The 23,146-nt window shown below is 40.4% G+C and overlaps 2 protein-coding genes across 2 annotated transcripts in view; one reads left to right on the top strand and one right to left on the bottom strand.

The window, feature by feature from the left end:
- Nucleotides 1-23,146, bottom strand: part of LOC125999245 (heterogeneous nuclear ribonucleoprotein A1-like) — a 168,895-nt gene that overhangs the window by 90,063 nt on the left and 55,686 nt on the right. The window lies entirely within an intron of this gene.
- LOC125999227 (adiponectin receptor protein 1-like) lies at nucleotides 12,855-14,242 on the top strand. The gene has a single exon (XM_049767298.1). The coding sequence runs from the start codon at nucleotides 13,032-13,034 to the stop codon at nucleotides 14,160-14,162; it is 1,131 nt and encodes a 376-aa protein (XP_049623255.1). The 5' UTR covers nucleotides 12,855-13,031; the 3' UTR covers nucleotides 14,163-14,242.

Below are 23,146 nucleotides of genomic sequence, written 5' to 3'. Positions count from 1 at the left end.
TCTCTCTCTTTTTTTAATCCTTATAGACACTTTTATTTTCAATGGCATGCAGTTTTCCTGCCCTAAAATTCCCAGTTTCTCTCCCACACACCCTCCCAAGCATACCTCTGGGGCAAGCATTTTATTTCTCTCTCTCTCTCTCTCTCTCTCTCTCTCTCTCTCTCGTGCATGCACCCCTGTGTTTTTACTGTTGTTAATAAGGGGCTGCCATGCATGTCACTTTATACCATTTCAGCAGCAAGTTCTCATCCAGAGTGAACCGTTCCAACTAGCTTTGTCATAATAGATCCTTAACTATTTTAACTACATTCACTGATTGCTATGGCTTCCTTGTCAGGACACTTCAGGGAGTTCTCGGGGTTCCCGGGAAAGTGGGTGCAGTTTTTGGAGAAGGAAAGAGAAACACTCAATTGTTGTGGTATCATAATTGTGTGTCTGTTTATTGAGTACTACAGGGGTGTATTTAAACATTAATTTTATATGTGAGAGACTGCCTACATCTGCTTTTCTGCAAGGTTAAAAATATTGTACTTCCTTGTTAGCAACAAGCTTATCAGTATATAATGTTTGATCTATAAGTTTCTTCACAACAGATAATTCACAGGCCTTTAGTGTGGGTTACAAATCTGCTGAATAATAAGTTCTAATTAAAAGACAGAGGGGATTAGAGCCAGAGGCATCTCTGGTATCTAAGGGAAAACTTTAACTTCTCAAAGTTTTTTACTCCTAGGTTGGATCTTGGGTGGCAATTCTGATATAATTTAAAAGATCAGCAAGTTTGTAAAGTATTCCTACAAAGGGCTTCTTTCATCTGAGTGAACAGAATATCTTTTAAAAGACTAACTTTACTTTGAGAATTACAAAGTTATTTTTATGTTTCTCATGATCCTGATTTTTCCAGTAATAGTGATATTTAATCAAGGCCATATTTGTCTGTACTAATTTTGTCATCTGAAAGTAAATGTTCAACTATATACATACTTAGCACAGCAGCAGGGAGATTCTTGTTAGGCCAAACATATGTTTGCAACTATCGTTTGAAACTATTATTAAGCTTGAGAAATACCACCCTCACTTTTCAAGGAAGCTACCTCTCTTCGATGTCTTTTCTCAGTCATCTGCACTGGGAAGCCAAGCGGGCTTTCTGATTTTAACTTTCCTTAAATTATGGTGGCATTAACTGATCTTGTGGCAAGCATCCTATCATGGACTGAACCTCATCTCTAATATCTCTGTATATGTGGATGTGGCACTTAATTTGCATGCAACCAACCCATATTTATTTTTTAGCATCCCATATGGTCTCCTAAATTTCACCAAAGTGATACCTAAGCACTAAGCCAGGAATCAGTCTTGTACATTAGCCAGATGTGACTAAAATATTAACAAAAATAAAACCCTGAGTTTGTGATGTGGGATAAAGAATTTAAAGAATTTAAATATCATTGTCCATCTCAGAGTATTTACGCTGGGGAGAAGTAAGAATGTAATGACTCTAGAAAAACCTTTTTTTTAAACATACAAGAGAAGTTCTTTATGTGTTCTGCAAAACATTTTGAGAGAAATAAGTAGAAATTATGAAAAAACAGTTATATATCTATGTTCAGAAACATCAAAGAAGTAGAGCACATACTTTGTATGGATGAAGCACTGAATTTGATTGTCAGCACAGAATAGTCCTTCAAACATCACCAAGTATATTCCTAGAGGCCAAGAGCAATGCTGGACCTGAGCGTTACTGCATCACTAGACCTAATAATCAAACCATCAGGCCTGCACAACTGGACCTAATATCACCTTGAATGGTCCTAGATCCTAAGCCCTGCCTGCACTGAGGGCCATTATAAAACATTAGTCATATGTTATTCTTAAAAAAAAAATGTTTCCTTAAATTCAGTTAGCATGATACTCAAAAAACCTAAAACTACCTAAGACATGAGGCTAACAAAAATCTTAAATTTCTTATGGTTCTTCTGTATCTATTTCTTAGTATCTCCTGTCAAAAATATAAACCCCTTACAGAAAATTTAGGCTAAGCTTTCACACATTTCACCTAGAAAAAGTGCTTACAGCTTAATATTGTTTTTTACATGAGAATATTTTATAGTGAAATAATTTTTATAATTTATTTAAGCACCATAATTACAAAAATGTTCATTGTTGTGTTTCAGTCATCAAATGTACACCTCCCTTCACCAGTGTAACTTTCCCACCAACAGTGTTCCCAATTTCCCTCCTTCCCAACACCCAGAGTGTTTTTGGGACAGGAATTCTGTTTCTCTCTCACTGTCATTGTAATGGTAGTTGTTAGTACAATTGCTTTTTATTTTTAATATATTTTTATTTAAACATCATGATTACAATATTGTACACAGTACAGTTTTTTCACATATAAAGTTATTCATGATTGAGTTATAGTCATACAAAGTGTAATATCATTTGCCAGTGCTCATTTCCTGCCACCAATGTCAATTGTTTCCCTTTCACCCTCTATGATGCCCTTTTTTCTCTTCCACCCATCCTATAACTCCTGAATCTTAACAGACATTTTACTTCACTCTCTGCCTTTCTCTCTCCCTCCCTTTCCCCTCTCTCTTTTATTTGACATTGTGGTTTGTACTGTTGCAAATAAAAGGCATCCATGAATGTCATTTTCATATTAAACCTTCTGTACTCTATCTGCAATCTCCATTGTTTGTGGCAAGCTTTTTGTGCCTACTATAGGATGCTCCTTCTGATTTTCATCTTAATTGTTTCTAGATAACATCCCCACACTGTCTTTTATTTTTCTAATATACCAGTGATAATGTTATTCTATGTTTATTCCTCTCCCTCTGACTCATTTCATTCAGAATAAGTATAATACTATCTATGTTTATCCATATGTAAGCAAAATTCTTGACATCATTTTTTCTAATGGCTGCATAGTATTCCACAGTGAGATATACCACCTATCATTAATCACTCATCTGATGTCAAGCAACTAATTCTCTTTCAGATCTTGGCTATTATAAATAGGGCTGCAGGGAACATAGGAATGTAAAGGTCATTTTCATATTGTGGCATTGTGTTCCTAATGTATATTCTTAAAAATAGTATTTCTGGGTCATAAGAAAGTTCAATTTCCAGTCGGGGGATCGAACCGCGGTCCTTCCTTGGCTAGCGCTTGCAAGGCAGACACCTTACCTCTAGCACCACCTCACTGGCCCCCCTTCTCCCCTTTCTTCTTCTTCATCACCAATATCAATTCATTCTATGTAAAATAAAACCCATACTGATAATTTTTCTTTAGGAAAGGAACTTAGATACATAAGATGCAGTAGAAAATACTACATAGGGTAGCCACCTAACTAGGTAGGCCTCATTAACATATTGTTTAGTACTGGAGAAGCGAAACCTATGTGTATCCTAAACTGCTTCAGCCTTTATCAAACCCTGAAACCTTCATTTAGCAAGGCCCAACCCCATCACTGAAGAAATGCTTTGAAACTGTGAAAATCTCCCAACTCCAACACACAAACCTAAACTATTTTATTTGGTTTATTAAATTTTCTTCAATTTATTTTTATTATATCAATCTCTTTTTCTGTTATCCTCTCTTATCTTTTGCTCTCCATTTCTGACTTTCTTAAGCTATACCTAAGCTTATTATTTATCTTAATTCAACTAGTCCTTAAGAGCTCAGACCCATCCTATTAGGGTCAGACCTCTAACAACACCTCAAGAATAGATCACTAATCTAAGTCTTTATGTGGGCATGAGTACATAGAGGGAGGACTCCTATAAGAGAGCCAAACCTAAATTGTAAATAATCCATGCCTATAGTGTATATAGTCTCTCCTATATCAAATCTCTTCTCCACCCTTCAAAAATCCTTCTATCCCTTCACACCCCAATCCCAATCTTATATCCCACCTTATTAATGCTCTTTACACTCAGTTCTTAACCCATTAGGTATCAAGACCAATAAGCCATCACCCAGCTCCCAAGCGAAGGGACACCCACTCTGCCCCACATCTCATCTCCTGGCAAGAAACTATAACCAACACACCTGTTGATTCATGCTCTGTGGCCCTCCTTCTCACCCCCTTAAAACGTGGACTGTTGCTTGATACCTGACCCAGCTCCAGAAGTACCCCCAGTGCAAGAACTCTACCTGAGCCCTTTCTGCCACAAAGCATTTTTCGAACTCAACAAGACCAGGGTGTGTGAGAAAATGTGCCCTGGATTCCACCCCCACAAAAATATCTCAAAAGATAATGGGGGAGCCTATAAGTTTCAGACCTTTATAATATTACCTCTTATCCTCTTTATCTCCAAGTGTTAGGTGGTCTCCTGCATCACTTTGTTCCCTTGATTACTTTTTTTGTGGTTTTGGGGTCACACCTGGCAGTACACAGGGGTTATTCCTGGCTCCATGCTCAGAAATTGCTCCTGGCAGGCATGGGGGACTATATGGGACGCCGAGATTTGATCCAATATCATTCTGCATGAAAGGCAAATGCCTTACATCCATGCTATCTCTCCAGCCCCTTGATTACTTTTATTTTTCTTTAATTTTTTATTTAAGGTACATGGTGACAATAAATGAGGGCCTTTCCACCAGCAGTGTTGTCCTCCCTTCATCCCTGTTCCCAAGCATATATCCCTTATCTCCCTCCTTTATCCCCCAGAATGCTAGTGTAACTAAAAGCATATATGTTAACACTAATGTAAACCATTTTTTTTGCAGTTCCAGATATTTTTACTAGTGGTTTCTTAAAGGTTTGGAGTCAAAGGAGCATTGTAAAAACAATGTTAGTGTGGCAATTCTCGTTTGCATGGGCCCACCAAATTATGGCAGTCATGGAAAGGAAAAACTTTGGCCTAAGTACAAGGAGACCCTACCCCTGAAGTTTCCTGACATAAGTCCATTTCTAGGCTCCAGGCAAACTAGTTTGTCCAATCCCGGTCATTGTAGTACCCATACAGTTATATTTTTCAGTCTCTGTTGATCTCACATATCTGTATTGAAGGTCTTGGAATCTGTATATCCAACATTGAAGTCAGGATGGTGCGGAGTGGCATCTAATTTCAATTCACAATTAACAGGCAATGCAGAAAACCCTGTCCAGTATGCAAGTCATTGTTGTTGTTTAAATCTTCTCAGTGTTAAGGGAAGACTCTTTTGAGTAAATTGATGCCAGAGCAGCAGTAGGGTCTTCCCTGGTAGAGGATTGCTTCCAGGTGATGTCATAAACAATGTTGGATGTTTCATAGATGGCTTCCCTGGTTCAGGGGTGACTGGAAAATACCCAAACCTTTGAGGCCTGTGCCAGGTCATCATGCCAAAGTTCAGGGTTTGTAAGGTTCCATTGCACCACAAGATTTGTGTGTTCCTATCTCTATTGGATAAGAACTTATTTGTATGTATAGTATTTTCCATTTTAATGTGCCCATGCAAACAAGGAATAATGCCACCTGACGTTATCAGTGCATAAGGGGCCGCAAGAACAAGTCCAACAATCCCCATGACCTGGTTCAAACATAAGAATTAAACTGAGGGATTCTATCACCAAAATTCCTTATTGAACAGTTCACAGCGAGATTGATGCCTATGGGGATGCTAGAAGAAGTCCAACAATCCAATTGACTTGGTTCTTATATAAACATTAAATGGAGGGACACTTCTACAAACTTCCTTATTTAACAAATAACAAAGGGAAGGAGAGATAGAGAGGCTCTCATTCACCAGAATACCTTATTGAACAGTTCACAAAGAGGAGAAAAAATAAAAAGTGGGGAAAATAAACAATCAAACTTAAGACAGTGGACTCAATAGTCACCGTCCATGGGAACTAATCAGAAACCTAGTATGGAAGCAACCACAGTTACACAATGAAAGAAGGAAGAGGACAAGAGACTGCTGAAAGTAGACAAGGAGGAAAAGAGTACTGGCCTCTTCCCAAACTGAAAGTCAGTCCTTTCATATTTATTTTAAATATATATGGTACACGCTGGGCTAGTGCCCCCTGCAGCTTTTTGAATGGAGAACAATGAGAAGAAAAAAAATACCAGTGAATGTCACAACGTAATGTCCTGACATACACCAGTGCTGCATTGGCCCGGTATATACAGCACATGTGTCCCCCCCTTAGTGGCGGGAGAGAAAGGGGGAAATCCTAAGGACCATGATAGAGTCCACCTGGGTCGGAATTCATGGAAGGCCTGGAGTGGGGGGAAAATAGGAGAATGGCTGGAAGCCTGCCAAACCTCCCAGCATCCCCCAAGCTAGGGAGAATGCCATCCGGCATGGGGTGTTCCCTAACCCCATACCTGGGAAGAGCTGGCCTCCAGGATCAAGGCACCAGAAGCCAGCTATCTGCGAGGCACCTACCTTTGCTCCTCCTCCCTAGTGTAGAGAGGGGGGAGCCTGGAGAACCCTAATGGAGTCCACCTGGAACCCACAGCAGGCAACCCGAGGTGGCACTCAGGCCAGACCTAGAGTCCAGGTGGAAATAGAGGAACGACTGGAGGCCTGCCAAGCCTCCCAGCACCCCCCAAGCTAGGGAGAATGCCATCCAGCATGGATGTCCCCTAACCCCATACCTGGGAAGAGCTGGCCTCCAGGATCAAGGCACCACAAGCCATCTATCTGCCCGGCCCCTTTCTTTGCTCCACCTCCTTAGTGTAGAAGGGGGGAGCCTGTAGTCCCCTAATTGAGTCCACTGGAGGTGGCACTCAGGCCAGGCCTAGAATCCAGGGGAAATAGGGGAACGGCTGGAGGCCTGCCAAGCCTCCCAACAACCCCCAAGCTAGGGAGAATGCCATCCGTCATGGGGTGTCCCCTAACCCCATACCTGGGAAGAGCTGGCCTCCAGAATAAAGGCACCAGAAGCCAGATATCTGCCCGGCCCCTCCCTTTACCCCTCCTACCTAGTGTAGAGAAGGGGGGGAAATCCTGTAGACCCCTAATTGAGCTCACCGGAGGTGGCACTCAGGCCAGGCCTAGAGTCCAGGGGAAAATAGGGGAACGACTGGAGGCCTTCCAAGCCTCTCAGCACCCCCCAAGCTAGGGAGAATGCCATCATGGCATGGGGTGTCCGCTACCCCTATACCTGGGAAGAGCTGGCCTCCAGGATCAAGGCACCAGAAGCCAGCTATCTGCCCGGTCCCTTCCTTTGCTCCACCTTCCTAGTGTAGATAGGGGGAAGCCTTTAAACCCCTAATTGAGTCCACCGGAGGTGGAACTCAGGCCAGGCCTAAAGTCCAGGGGGGAAATAGGGGAATGGCTGGAGGTCTGCCAAGCCTCCCAGCACTCCCCAAGCTAGGGAAAATGCCATCATGTCATGGGGTATCCCCTAACCCCATACCTGGGAAGAGCTGGCCTCCAGGATCAAGGCACCAGAAGCCAGCTTCTGCCCAGCCCTTCCCTTTGCTCCTCCTCTATAGTGTAGAGGGGGGTGGATGCCTGGAGACCCCTAATGGAGCCCACCTGAAACCCACTGCAGGCCACTCTAGGTGGCACTCAGGCCAGGCCTAGAGTCCAGGGGGAACTAGGGGAACAGCTGGAGACCTGCCAAGCCTCCCAGCACCCCCCAAGCTAGGGAGAACGCCATCCAGCATGGGGTGTCCCCTAACCCCATACCTGGGAAGAGCTGGCCTCCAGAATCAAGGCACCAGAAGCCAGCTATCTGCCCAGCCCCTTCCTTTGCTCCACCTCCCTAGTGTAGGTGGGAAAGCCTGTAGACCCCTAATTGAGTCCACTGGAGGTGGCACTCAGGCCAGGCCTAGAGTCCAGGGGGAAATAGGGGAACGGCTGGAGGCCTGCCAAGCCTCCCAGCACCCCCCAAACTAGGGAGAATGCCATTCGGCATGGGGTGTTCCCTAACCCCATACCTGGGAAGAGCTGGCCTCCAGGATCATGGCACCTGAAGCCAGCTATCTGCCCGGCCCCTCCCTTTGCTTCTCCTCCCTAGTGTAGAGGCCTGGAAACCCCTAATGGAGTCCACTTGTAACCCACAGCAGGCCACCTGAGGTGGCAGTCAGGCCAGGTCTATAGTTCAAGGGGAAATAGGGGAACGGCTGAAGATCTGCCAAGCCTCCAAGCACACCCCAAAACTAGGGAGAATGCCATCCAGCATGGGGTGTCCCTTAACCCCATACCTGGGAAGAGCTGGCCTCCAGGATCAAGGCACGGGAAGCCAGCTATCTGCCCGGCTCCTCCCTTTGCTCCTCCTCCCTTAGTTTTTTTTTTTGGTTTTTTTTTTTGGGCCACACCCGTGTGATGCTCAGGAGTTACTCCTGGCAAAGCGCTCAGAAATTGCCCCTGGCTTGGGGGGACCATATGGGACGCCAGGGGATCGAACCGCAGTCCTTCCTTGGATAGCACTTGCAAGGCAGACACCTTACCTCTAGCGCCACTTCACCGGCCCCCTGATTAGTTTTTTTAAACTCATTTTTATTTAATTTTTCCTTTATATATATGTGATGTGTGGATATTTGCATATATATATGTATATATATATATATATATATATATAGAGAGAGAGAGAGAGAGAGAGAGAGTTTTTTGTTTTCTTCTCTTCCTTGTTTTAGTTCTGCTTGGCACAAAAACTTATACAAACAAGTCTTGCTTGGAAAAAAAGCTCAGGGCAAAACCAGGTCACAGAGGTGATGGCACCTGACAATCTCATGCCCAAATGCACCAGCAATATAATATAACACCATTTCTTTTTGCAAAGGCATACTAAAAAGTGCAAATTTTACATAAAATTTAAGCTTTTATGTATTAGGGATAAGGACTCATACATTTTACAATACAAGGGCACCTCCCACCTTGAACATATGTCATGTGGTCCCACCTTAGACTCCATGTGATTAGACAGTGACCATCCAACCCTGAACCCTGGATCTCAGACATAAAACCAACATGTTTGCCACAACAGTTCCAGGTACCAAACTCCCTCTGGGTCATTCTTAATACTGCTCTGACACCAACACGCACCAGTTATTGATATGACATCCTGACCATGAGGAAATGGCAACAACTAACAGCAGGTTGTCTTATCTCACCACCTAACAATTAAATTAAATCAGAATAAATCTGTGAAAAAGCCAAGATAACTAACTATAGATGACTGAGTGTGACAACCATGGGCAGAAATTATCCTGGGACCAATAAAAACGATGTACGATCTGTACATCAACTAAGATCTCTAATTCCAGAGGTCTGACTGAGATAACTTCAATCGAGCAGAACTTCTGGAAACATCACAAAAGACTCTTTCCTAGATTTCATCCTAGGATTGGTACAAAAACCAAGACCACCAATTACAAAAGACTGGTTAAAACACGAGTGATGGAACAGAACTTCTAGAACTGTAAAGAAAGACTCCATCCTAGGCTCCATCCCATGACCAGTGCAAAACCCAAGATCTCTAGTTACAAGAGGCCTGATTTTATCATCCATGACTGATTGGAAAGGTTCCAGATACCACAAAAGGACCTAGGGGAGAGGAAAAAAAACAGGTATGGAGCCTGGAGTTATTCCCATGAGAGTATGCTTCAAGGGTGGAGAAACCCTGTATCTCTTAGGCCAAGGGAATTCCTTTTTTAATCTCCCCTATATTTACTGTGCCTATGTAAATAAAAGAAACACATTAATTTTTTCAGTTTTCATTGTTTTTTCATTTTTTGTTTGCTTTGTTTTATTTTGGTGCTTTTTTTAAAATTTCGGTACCATGGTTATTGTTTGGTTGTTGTCTTTATTGCTGTGTTGCTTTTTTACTTTTTGCTTGAGTTTTTTTTATTGTTGTTATGTTTTACTTCCTTTCCCCTTTCTTCGCTGAAATCGATGTTTATAGCCTCTCCCATTATTTTGCTTGTTTGATTTTGCCCCCCCTTCTTTTTTTCTTTCCTTCAAACAGAACCACATAACTTGAACCATCTTGTTCCGCCTCACAAATTGAGGGGAAAATAACAGAGGGTACCAAGACCAAACAGTCTTATGAACATTGAGTAGAAATAAAAAAATGATCAGACCTTAGGTACCAAATCCAAAGCCAAATGACAGCAGAATCGATGCCTAATCTACAACAAGCTAGACACAGAGAGGACCATTTATACTAGCAGCCCGGGAGGCAAAGGAGAGGGATATGGGATGCATGCTGGGAACAGGAGTGGAGGGAGGACAACATTGGTGGTGGGAATGCCCCGGATTCAATTTCACTATGTACCTAAAATATTACTGTGAATGATTTGTTACCCACTTTGGTCAAAATAAAATTATGTAAATTACCATAGAAATCTGATACAAAATATAAAGAGTCTGGCATTGTAAATAGTGCTGCAATGAATATAGGTGTGAGCAAGGCATTTTTGAATTGTATTTTTGGGCTCCTAGGGTACATGCCTAGGAATATTCTAGCTGGATCATATGGGAGCTCAATTTCCAGTTTTTTTGAGGAATCTCCATATTGTTTTCCATAATGGCTGGCCTATACAACAGTTCCTTTCTGTCTTTATACTCTCCTGCACTGATAATGCTTGTTCTTTGTGATATGTGCCAGTCTCAGTGGTGTGAAATGGTAGCTCATTATATTTATTTGCATCTCCCTGATGATTAGTGATGTAGAGCATTTTTTCATGTGCCTTTTGGCCATTTACATTTCTTCTTTGAAGAAGTGTCTGTTCATTTCTTCTCCCCATTTTTATAGGGTTAGATTTTTTTTTGTTACTTTTTGTCAGTACCTTGTATATCTTCGATTTTATCCCCTTATCTGATGGGTTTTGGGTGAATAGATTCTCTCATTCTTAGGGTGGATTTTCTGTCCTAGGCACTATTTTCTTTGAGGTGCAGATGCATCTTAGCTTAATATAATCCCATCTGTTTATCTCTGCTTCCACTTGTTTGGAGAGTGCTGTTTCCTCCTTGAATATGCCTTTAGTATCAATGTCATGGAGTGTTTTACCTACGTGTTGTTCCATATACTTCATGGATTCAGGTCTGATATCATTTGAATTTGACCTTTACGCATGGTTTTAGCTAGAGTTCACATTTTTGCAAGTGGCTCATCAGTTTTGTGCCAGCATCACTACTTGTTTAAAAGGCTTTCCTTGTTCCATTTTGAATAGATTGCCCCTTTATCAAAAATTAATTGATTTTATGTCTGGGGAACATTCTCTGAATACTCGTCTATTCCACTGATCTGAGGGTCTATCTTTATTCCAAATAATGATGTTTTAATGACTATAGCTTTGTAATAAAATTTAAAGTTGGGGAAAATGATGCCTCTCATATTTCTTTTCTCACGTGTTGCTCTAGCTATTCGTGGGTGTTTATTTTTCCAAATGAATTTCAGGAATGTTCGATCTACTTCTTTTAAGAGTGTTATGGTTATCTTTAGAGGGATTAAATTAAATCTGTTCAATGATTTAGGGAGTATTGCCATTTTAATTATGTTGTTTCTACCAATCTATGAGCAGGATATGTGTCTTCATTTCCATGTGTCCTCTTTGATTCTGAAGCACAGTTTTGTAATTTTCATTGTATAGTTCCTTCGCTTCTCCAGTTAAGTTACTCCAAGATATTTGATTTTGTGCAACTCTAATGTAAATGGGAATACCATGGATTGATGAGTGCAGATTTTGTAGCCTGCTACTTTATTATACATATCTATTTTTCTAGAAACATTTTGGTAGATTAATTAGGATATTCTAAATACATTATCATGTCATCTGTAAAGAGTGAGAGTTTGACTTTTTCCTTTTGTATTTGAATGTCTTTAATATATATTTTGTGTATTTCTATGATAATTATTTCCATTACTATGTTCACAAGATGTGCTGAGAGGGGAAGTTTGACTTGTGCCAGCTTTTAAAGGATTTTTTAAATTTCTGCTCTAATATTTATTATTTTCTTCTGTCTAGTTTTGGCTTGTTTTGTTGACCATTTTTTAATTTTATAAACTGTGACATTAAGTTATTAATTTAGGAGGCTATATTGGTGACACAGCAGTAGGGCATTTGCCTTAAAGCACTGACCTAGGACGGACTTCAGTTCAATCCCCAGTCATCCTATATTGTCCCCCAAGCCAGGAGCAATTTCTGAGTGCATAACCAGGAATAACCCTGAGCACCAATCTGGTGTGGCTCCTCCCAGAAAAGTTATTAATTTAGGTCTTTTATTCCTGATGAGTGCTAGCAAAGCTATACATTTTCCTCTTAGTACTAATTTCTCTGTATCCCACAAATCCTGATATGTCCTGTCTTTATTCTCTTTTGTTTCCAGGAATCTTTGATTTTCTCTTTGATTCATCTCTAACCCACTCGCAGTTCAATATTGAGCTTTTTAATTTCCAGTTGTTAAAGTTATTTCTCTATTTCTGTTTAAAATTTACTTCCAATTTCAGTGTATGATTATCTGAGAAGATAGTGATATAATTTGTACCCTCTTGATTTTTATGGAGGTGTCTTGATTTTATGGAGCTTGTGGTTTATCTTAGAGAATGCACATTGGAAAAATGTGTATTCAGGTTTTTGAGAATGGAGAGAAATATATATGTGTATATATGTATGTATATGTATATGTATATATATATAGCCACTCTCTTCCATTTATTTCTACAGATCCAGTGAATCCTTCTTTGAGTTTCAACCTGGTTGACATATCAAGGAGTGACAGTGCAGTGTTTAAGTTTCCCATTATTTGTTGTTATATGTATTCAAATCTATTAGCAATTGTTTTAAATATTTTGCTGGCCCCTCATTGGGTGCATATATATTTAGGAGTGTGACTGCTTCCTATTGTACATATTTCTTAATTATTAAGAAATGTCCGGTGCGGGGAGGGCCCTGAAGATCAGGGGGCAGCTCGGCCACAGGCCGCGTCCAGCGCCGCGGGATGTAGCGGGGGGGGGGGGAGGAGACCGCGGCCCCCCAGCACCAGCCTCCCCAGCCGGACGTGTCTACCATCATAGAAGGAATTTCTGCCCCTTGGGGCTGAGAGACACTAGCCTGTCCCCAAGCTGAAACTGCAAGGTGCCAGCCAGATGTCTTCTCACAAAGGATCTGTGGTGGCAGCACAGGGCAATGGGGCTCCTGCCAGTAACAGGAAAACGGACACCATGGAGCTGGCTGAGCTGGGACCCCTGCTGGAAGAGAAAGGCAAGCGGACCGTCACCAGCCCCGTCAAAGCTGAAGAAGAGCAGGCATGCCCCGTGCCCCAGGAAGAGGAAGAGGAAGTGCGGGTACTGACGCTTCCCCTGCAAGCCCACCATGCCATGGAGAAGATGGAGGAGTTTGTGTATAAGGTCTGGGAGGGACGCTGGAGGGTCATCCCATATGACGTACTCCCTGACTGGCTGAAGGACAATGACTACCTGCTCCATGGCCACAGGCCCCCCATGCCCTCCTTCCGGGCTTGCTTCAAGAGCATCTTCCGCATCCACACAGAAACTGGCAACATCTGGACCCATCTGCTTGGTTTCGTGCTGTTTCTCTTCTTGGGAATCTTGACCATGCTCAGACCAAATATGTATTTCATGGCTCCCCTGCAAGAGAAGGTGGTTTTTGGGATGTTCTTTTTGGGTGCAGTGCTCTGCCTCAGCTTCTCCTGGCTCTTTCACACCGTTTATTGTCATTCAGAGAAAGTTTCTCGGACATTTTCCAAGCTGGATTATTCAGGGATTGCCCTACTGATTATGGGGAGTTTTGTCCCTTGGCTCTATTATTCCTTCTACTGCTCCCCACAGCCACGGCTCATCTACCTCTCCATCGTCTGTGTCCTGGGCATTTCTGCCATCATCGTGGCACAGTGGGACCGATTTGCCACTCCTAAGCACCGGCAAACAAGAGCAGGAGTATTCCTGGGACTTGGTTTGAGCGGTGTTGTGCCCACCATGCATTTTACCATCGCAGAGGGCTTTGTCAAAGCCACAACCGTGGGCCAGATGGGTTGGTTCTTCCTCATGGCTGTGATGTACATCACTGGAGCTGGCCTTTATGCTACCCGAATACCTGAGCGCTTCTTTCCTGGGAAATTTGACATATGGTTCCAGTCTCATCAGATTTTCCATGTGCTGGTGATGGCAGCAGCCTTTGTCCACTTCTATGGGGTCTCCAACCTTCAGGAATTCCGTTACGGCTTGGAAGGTGGCTGCACCGATGACTCTCTCCTCTGAGCCTTCCTACCCGAGGGGTGGAGCAGGAATTTCCCAAGTGCTTTTAAAAATAACTTCTTTGCTGAAGTGAGAGGAAGAGTGTGAGTCGTCTGTCTCAAAAAGAAAGCTCTTAGAGAGAATCTAGTACTGGCCAAGCTGCAGCCCACGTTCACACCCACTGGGCAATAAACTCCTGAGTTCTAGCTGAGGAGGGTGGGGACAGGCAGTCCGAGCCAGCATCCTCCTCAGCAGTCCCCTTCCTGGGCGGGAGACAATATTTTAAAGCTCATGTTAAGATTTTACCCCTTGTCCAGCCATTGGGGCCGGGGGAGAATTGATGGACTGGGACTCTTCAGAAGTTGTTTCTGGAAGACCATGTCCCTTCCTTACCCCCTGCCCTTACTTTGTAACCTGGCTTATAACAGGCCATCCATTTTTGTAGCACACTTTTCAAAAACAATTAGAACCTGGTCCCATCTTTCTAGGGCCTGAATCTGCTCACAGAGCAGAAAGAACAAAGCCACCAACTTTTACATAGCCCGGCTAATCATGGAAGTGTGTCCAGGCTTCAAATAACTTGAGTTTTAATTTTTTTTCTTGGCAGAGTAATGTAAAATTAAAATGGGGAAAGATATTTAATATTTAATACTAAGCTTTAAGAAGAAACCTCCTATCATTGCTATGTATCTTGATGCAAAGACTATGATGACAATAAAAGAAATACAGAAGACACTTGGCATTAAAAATTAAAAAAAAAGAAATGTCCATCTTTTAAGCTTAAAGTCAGTGCTATCTGCATTAATATGGTCTCCCCTGTCTTTTTAATGGACTTGTTTGCTTGAATGATTTTCCTCCAACTTTGACTTTTAGTTTATAATTGCTCTGACTGTTCAGATGTCTTTTTTCCAGGCAGCAAAATGTTGGATTGAACATTTTGATCCATTTTTCCCCTCTATGTCTTTTGTTGTTGTTGTTTTTTGGGGGGGAGGGGGCCACACCCGAGGTTGCTCAGGGGTTACTCCTGGCTATCTGCTCAGAAATAGCTCCTGGCAGGCACGGGGGACCATATGGGACGCCGGGATTCGAACCAACCACCTTAGGTCCTGGATTGGCTGCTTGCAAGGCAAACACTGCTGTGCTATCTCTCCGGGCCCTCTATGTCTCTTAATTGGTTCATTTAGTCCATTGCTATTGAGAAAGATGATTGTCATAAAATTAAGTGTCTTTTTTCTTATTTGTAATTTATTCAGTTTATTTCATACTTTCTTTGAGTTCTATGAGGATCCTCTATATTTCATCTCTAAAGTCCTTATCTGAGAGGCTAAATAGGTGGAGTTATTTTTGGGGGACATCAGTGCTACTATCTTCATTCTCTAGGCATGGTGGCTGTCTATGTTGTTTTACCATTGTCACATTTGCAATGTGATGTCTTCTCCATGTTGTGCTGAGGTTCATTGATTAGGAGAACTATGTTTCTGTGAAGATGATGGTCATGCTCCTCTAGCTCTGTCCTTCAGGATATAGTCCACTCACCTGGGGGCATCTTCACTCTGCTTTTTGTTATGGGGTTTGTTTACTCTATATTGAAAAATATTTTTAATTTTTGTATATCATAACATCAGTATTTCTAGTGGTAAAAATAAAATGGAATAACTAGTAATGGACACTTGATTAAAATTGATATATTAGTAAGGTATTATATCATATATTTATATTATATGCATATTATATATAATTATATATTACAATATGATACTTAGTTGTTTATTATGATGTATTAATAATGATTATGATGCTATACTAGTTATTATTTTATATATAATATTTATATTATATTATTATTAAATGTAGTAATTAAAAGTTATATTTATTATTGTTCATGGTAGTCTGTTAAGTTAAAACATAAAACAATGTGCCATAAGGGTCGGGTGGGGAGGAGGGAGATTTGGGACATCAGTGATGGGAATGTTGCACTGGTGATGGGTGGTGTTCTTTACATGACTGAAACCCAAACACAATCATGTATGTAATCAAGGTGTTTAAATAATATATATAAAATAATTACATTTAGGGCTGGAGTGATAGTACAGCAGGTAGGTAAAAAAAACAATGTGCCATATAATTTATATTTTAAAACACAAGATAAAAATTTATAACATTTGTGATTCTGAGTGACAGATAATATAACTATTATCTGATAAGCAAGATAGACCCATGCATACAAATAAATTTATATCATATATATTTTGGGAGGTGGGGTAAAACACATAAAGCAAAAATACAGAAAAATAACTAAACTATTAAGCAAATTATCACTATGTTGCAAAACTTTCTGCTGTTTTCTTAGGGTTACTGTAGTTATCTGCAGAGCAGCAGAGCTGCATAGGACAAGGCTACAAGGGGCATGTGCTGCAAGGCTCGAAGGGGCCTGTGAGGCTGCCTGCTTGGTGGGGTCTCAGGCCCACCCAGGGACACCAATTTGTAAGACTTCCCAGGAGAAAGGGGGAGAGAAATTCACCAGCCAGAGCAGACCAGGGGAGGCCTGTAGATTCCTGTTCAAGAGAGAAATAGAGGTGTACAGGGATAAATATAAGTATATTTATAAGTATATAAATATAAGTATAGCATCTCAACTATGTTTTATCTCTGCCCACCCTCGGACCAGTTGGAGCTGATCCGATCACTATCCTGCCCCCCATACTGTACAAATTTTTCTTTTTATATCCAGGGTGACAGAGGAATTGTCTAGGGGCATGCCCAGGAGCATGTCCTGGTCCAGCTACCATTACAGTGGGGCTATCCAAGGAGCTTTTCCAAGTCCAACTGCCATTACATCAACATTTCCACATTTTATGTATTTTTAATTATATAGAGAGTTATCCTCAACTGTCAGTGGAGGTCGGTCAGATGATGTTCTTCTGTAAAAGCCATGGTGATTGTCAGCTGCACTTCTATTCTTGACTGTTCATTTAAAAAGCTTCAAAGCTGAGAGACTAGTGTAAGGGAAAAATGAAACGTTTAAGGAACAAACAGTAACTTTCTATCGAAAGTATGCCTAGCTTAAGAAAATTGGGTAATGGGACAATGAATTCTTTCTAGCTACTTCTTGCTGATAAGGAACAGTTGTGGAGTTATCAGAGGTTTTCACTTTCTATTTCTATCTATATAGGGGACAAACATTCTCTATTTTTTTGTTTGTTTTTGGGCCACACCCGGCGGTGCTCAGGGTTTACTCCTGGCTGTCTGCTCAGAAATAGCTCCTGGCAGGCACGGGGGACCATATGGGACACCGGGATTCGAACCAACCACCTTTGGTCCTGGATTGGCTGCTTGCAAGGCAAACACCGCTGTGCTATCTCTCCGGGCCCCAAACATTCTCTATTTAAAATGTTCTTTGTCTTTTACTCTGTGCCTAAATCTCTTTTTTCTATATAATACATTTAATATAAACCAGTACCTAGACTAAAGCATTTTCCCGGAGAGCCAAAGATTGTGAGTTTAAACCCTGGTGACCCCTGCATGCACATGGGAACCCTGACAAACTTACACAATGAAAATCCACAATGAAAACTGGGCCTAGAAGATGTTTCATAAGTTTAGAAAGTGTCTGAAACAAATGTAAGACACTATTCTTAATCCACAGCGTGGCATATGCACTGAGGTGATGCTAAGAGTCCTGAAAACTAGAGTTCCTCATGAGAAAAAAAAGGAAATAAATAAAGGAACCACCACTCCTGCATCCTTTATCTTTACTAGTGACTCTAAGTCTCATTATCTTTTTGGCTTACTTTTTTGGTTAGTAGAGATCTCTATTTTATATTTCCTACAATAGAAGCTCTGCTCAGACAAACCAAAGATCCATTGTGGAGACTTCTCTATATCTAGTAAATATATTAATTCCAGGTACTGGAGGTGGAGGAACTGATCACGGGGTATAACTGATGCGCATTGGATCACTGTAAGTTAATCTCGGGCTGAACTCCATATATTTTGGGGGAGAGGAGTCATATCAGGCAGTGTTCAGGCTTATTCCTGACCTTGCACTCAGGGATCACTCAAGGCAAGTTAGGTGACCATATATTTATTGTACCATGTATGGAATTCATGTTAGCTACATGCAAATCAACCCACTCTACTATATCTCTGTCCCCAAACTTTATTTTTTACTTGAATCTTCAACTCTAATGGGGTATGGCAGGGTTGGTGACAATGTGAAAGAGTATGTGGTCATGATGATGTTTGGAGTTTTTGGATATAATTATCAACTCAGAAAACTTTTAATAATACTAAAATGTCTTGATATTTATTCAATATATATTCACACAAGTAAATTACCTTAGATTCCTTGGGGAGAAATGAGATAAAACATGTGCCTGCTACATTGTTGTAAAAACAGCACCAGAATTTTGGTTACAGATCTGAAATTTTACATAGTACAGGAATTGAATTAATCTAGAAACACAAACTTTATTTAAGTTTTCAAAAACGTGTTTTAATTTTTTATTTTCCTTTCTTTTGCTTCCATTTTTAGAGTCCTCACCCACTAGCGCTCAGAAAACATGTGGACCGCACTTTACAATATTGAGGGGACATTCAGTGCTCAACATTATACTCAAGATCTCATACATTTAAACTCTTATCCTTACCCTTGGGGCAATCACTTTTGTCTTTCGGGGAGTTGTTTGGTCTGAGAACACACCTGATGATGCCCACAGCTTATTTCTGGCCTTGTGTTCAGGGATCACTCCTAACAGATATCTGGGGACCACATGTGTTGCAAGAGATAGATCTCTGATGGACTACATTTTATCCTACCTGCTATACAATCACTTTGGCCCTTTAAACTGTCATTTTTGGAGGGGGATTGGAAAATACACATGGGGTACAAGGACCACTCCTGGAAACATAGCCAACAAGCATGTATATTGTATGAATTGCTGGATTCTATGGTGCCAGAAGCATCAGGACTACACCCAGTAATGCTCAGTGTTTAGGGGTTCAGTTCAATAGAACTTGAAGTTTTATCCATGCAAGGCACTTGTTTGTTCTTTTTCTTTCATTTTTGCTTGACTACTCATTTAACACTAAACACACAATTTATAAAAATCTATTTCTTAATATGAGGGAAAAACAGAGCTAGGAATGAGAGAAAATCTAAACATTCTGTGTAAAAGAAGATGTTTCTAGCACCTCCTAACTTACAGTATTATTAACTACAATCTCAATGTTGCACATATATCCATTCTTATGACTTATTTTATAAATAAAGTTTATCGTTTTTCCCTTCCTCTATTTCTTAGGCTCTGAAAGATTTTTAGAATCTATTTTATGTCTCACATGTGGTAATCTATGTGCAATTGCACTTCAGTTCTTCCCTGGAGACTATGGACAGGTATCTGCTTTGAAGCATATTGTTTGTTGATAAAATTTAGTTCCTTGTAGCTATATCAATAATATACTCATTTTCTAGCAGTCAGAAGAACCCCTATGAGATGCTAGATAATACTTAATATTCTTTTTGATGCTGCTATGAATCAGCAAGAGAATTTCCCTTGTACTTGGATCCCATCATGTTTGATATCTCTGACCTGTTCTTTTGTCACTGATCGGAGCAAAAATTCTACCTTTAAGGGGTTTATGTGAAAAAAAGTAGGTCCATTGAGCCAATGTACTTTTGGCCATAGAAGGAAATATAATAAAAAAAAACTATTTTGTTGTGTTTACAGGTTGTACCAATACTTAAGTAGTTGAGGAATCCTTGGGAATCAATCTTAGAAAAATGCTTCCTAAAATTGTTATTAAATTATCCATTTTCATTCTTAACAGTCTTATTTTGTTCTACCCTTTTTATATCTTATCTTTCATGCCAGGCATTTTTTTTTTTTTTTTTTGGTTTTTGGGTCACACCCGGCGGTGCTCAGGGGTTACTCCTGGCTGTCTGCTCAGAAATAGCTCCTGGCAGGCACGGGGGACCATATGGGACACCGGGATTTGAACCAACCACCTTTGGTCCTGGATCGGCTGCTTGCGAGGCAAACGCCACTGTGCTATCTCTCCGGACCCTATGCCAGGCATTTTTTATGAAAAGAAAACTGCTGCAGGCCAGAAAAGCAGCACACTAGGTAAAGTACATGTTCTTGCATTATGTTGACCTGAGTTCAAGCTTCAGAAACACATAGCCCTGTGAGAAGTGTTCTCTGAGAGCAGTGCCAGAAGTAAGCTCTGAATACAGGTAGATTTGCTCCCACAAAAAGGAGAAAAAAACCCACTAATTTTATATTTCAGTGAATATGGTCACCTGACCATTTCAAATCAGTGAGGGTTAGTTAGCAGCATTAGTGACCATTTATTCACAACATCACTGTTATTTAGATGTACTGTACTGTAATGATATTTCTATATACTTTTCCTGAGTCTTTTAGTTATATATGCAGTTTCAAAAGTACTTGAGATTTAGTCCCTCTTTACACATGTGTTGAGATTAGCTCTTTAACCTTCCTTGCCATAATTATGCAACTATAATAATTTTTCTACTGGCACTGTTTCCAAATCACATTAAAACTGAGAGTGATTTCATTCTACTGTTCTGTCATATCCCCCAATTTATCAGACTATCATAGTTATTAAATGCCCTAGGTTAAAAAAAGTCTTCTGCTCAAAACAACAAGAAGTTATCTTCTCACATCATGGAGACTGGCACAAACTGTGAAGAATATGGATAACTAGTGCAGGTATGAATGCGGAAAGAAAGGGATTCTGATTCACTGTGGCTGGGAATGTCAGTAAGTCCAGCCTATTCGGAAAACTATATGGCTCTTTCTCAAAAAACAAGAACTTGAGCTTCCATATGATCCAACAATGTCATGTCTAGGAATATATTCTAAGAACCCCAAAACTCAATGCAGAAAAGCCTTCTGCACTCCTAAGTTCATAGCAGTACTATTTAAAATATCCAGATATCCAAATATTGAGACCCACATGCTCAATAACAGGCGAGTAAATAAAGAATCTGTGGAAAATCTTCACAATGGAATATTATGCAGCTGTTAGTATAAATGAAGTAAAAAAATTTGGTTACACATGGATGTGTAAGGAGAGTATTATGCTGCATGAAATTAGTTAGATAGAGGAATAAACATAATATCATTCATTAGTGGGATATGAGAAAAATATAAGTATGGTAATAATATCCAAGGACAACTGAGATAAATGTCAAGAGAACCAGTCCTTGGTCGGAAGCTTATTAAAAATAGTATAGCAGTGCAGTTAGGATAGAGAAGGGACCACTAAAACAATGATAGTTGGAACTTATCACACTGTGTACATTATTCTTCAAAATTACTAGCATGTTTGCAGTTGAGATCAGTCATAAAAAGAACAGCCCCCTTAATCTGTGCAATATACCCACCACTAACCCTTTTCTTCAACCTTCTGCCTGTATTTGAGAGAGGTATTGTACTTCTCTCACTCATTACCACTGTTATCATAGTTTTTAGTGTAGTTATTTCCCTAACTGCACTCACCACTCTTTGTGGTGAGTTTCATAATGTGAGTTGATACTTCTGGCCTTCATCTTTATTGTATCTGGGCATTATTATAATAATGTCCTTATTTTTCTTAAAACCCACAGATGAGTGAGACTATTCTGTGTCTATCTCTCCCCCTCTGACTTATTTCACTCAGCATAATAGTTTCCATGTTCATCTATGTATAGGAAAATTTCATATCATATCATCTGATGGCTGCATAGTATTTTCATTATGTAGATGTACCACAGTTTCTTTACCCATTCATCTGTTGTTGAGCATCTTGGTTGTTTTCAGATTCTGGCTGTTGTAAATAGCGCTGAAATGAACATAGGTGTGTAGAAAGCATTTTATTGTGTTTTTGTTTTTCTAGGGTATATCGCTAGGAGTGGTATAGCTGGATCATATGGGAGCTCAATGTCCAGGTTTTTTTTTTTTTGAGGAATTTCCATATGGTTTTTCATTCAAGATGGACTAGATAGACATCATGCCCTTCAGAAGTGAATGCAAGTTTCTTTCTCCCACATCCCTGCCAGCACTTACTGTTCTTTCTTTGAGATATATGCTAGTCTCTGTCATAAGATGGTACCTCATGTTGTTTTAATTTGCATCTCCCTTATAATTGGTGGTGTGGAGCATTTGTATGTGTCGTTGGTCATTTGTATAAACTGATCACTCTGCACAATAACTGGATGTTGAATGTAAATTAAGTACTATACATGTGTCTCTATTAACAGTAGAGAAAACCACAATGCCTAAAAGGGAAAAAGGAAGATATATAGAGAGAAGGGTGGAAGGGAGGGTGGAAGGTAAATTTGGAATATTTATGGTGGGAAATGTTCATGGGTGAAGGGTGGTTTACATTTTCAGACTGAATCGCTATCATGATAAGTTTTGTAGCCACAGTGTTTAAATAAAAGGAAACAATTCTATTCTTTTGCAAATTTCCAAGTAAGCCCTCTGTAGCTTAGAGAAGCTCTTCTGGATTTGATTTTTTATTGTAATCTAGAAGCCTCAGACATGCTCTATCCTCAACTTATACTCATAGTCAGCAATTGAGTACAAGCAATTATTTGCTTCTCACCTAGAAAAAGCATGACTCTGGAATATTTTTGGTGGTTCTGGTTCAGTGTTCATCTATTTCTCACAGTAGTTCTTGGGGGTAACCACACCAGTTTTCAACCATGATCAGCTTGTTGTTTTGCAGACAGCATGTTCATGTTCAAAATCTGGGAAATAAACATTATAGTATTGCAGGTCTAATTTTTTTAGCACTCCAGTCCAAGGACACAGAGAGGATTAAACTCTATGCTATTATAAGTCACTGTGGCTATATCTGTTAAGGGCATGTCAATGCTAAACATCAAATTCACTAACTCCAATCTTCTCATCTTGTGAGATCTCTTCCCATTCCCTATTTATTCCTGTGTTAATAAGCACTTAAATCAAAGATGAAATTTATTTAATATTAAATAACTC

The sequence above is a fragment of the Suncus etruscus genome, chromosome X, assembly GCF_024139225.1.
Source record: "Suncus etruscus isolate mSunEtr1 chromosome X, mSunEtr1.pri.cur, whole genome shotgun sequence".
In the NCBI taxonomy this organism is placed as follows: Eukaryota; Metazoa; Chordata; class Mammalia; order Eulipotyphla; family Soricidae; genus Suncus; species Suncus etruscus.
Note: the sequence above shows the minus strand (reverse complement) of the source record. Positions and strands in the feature narration are given on the sequence as shown.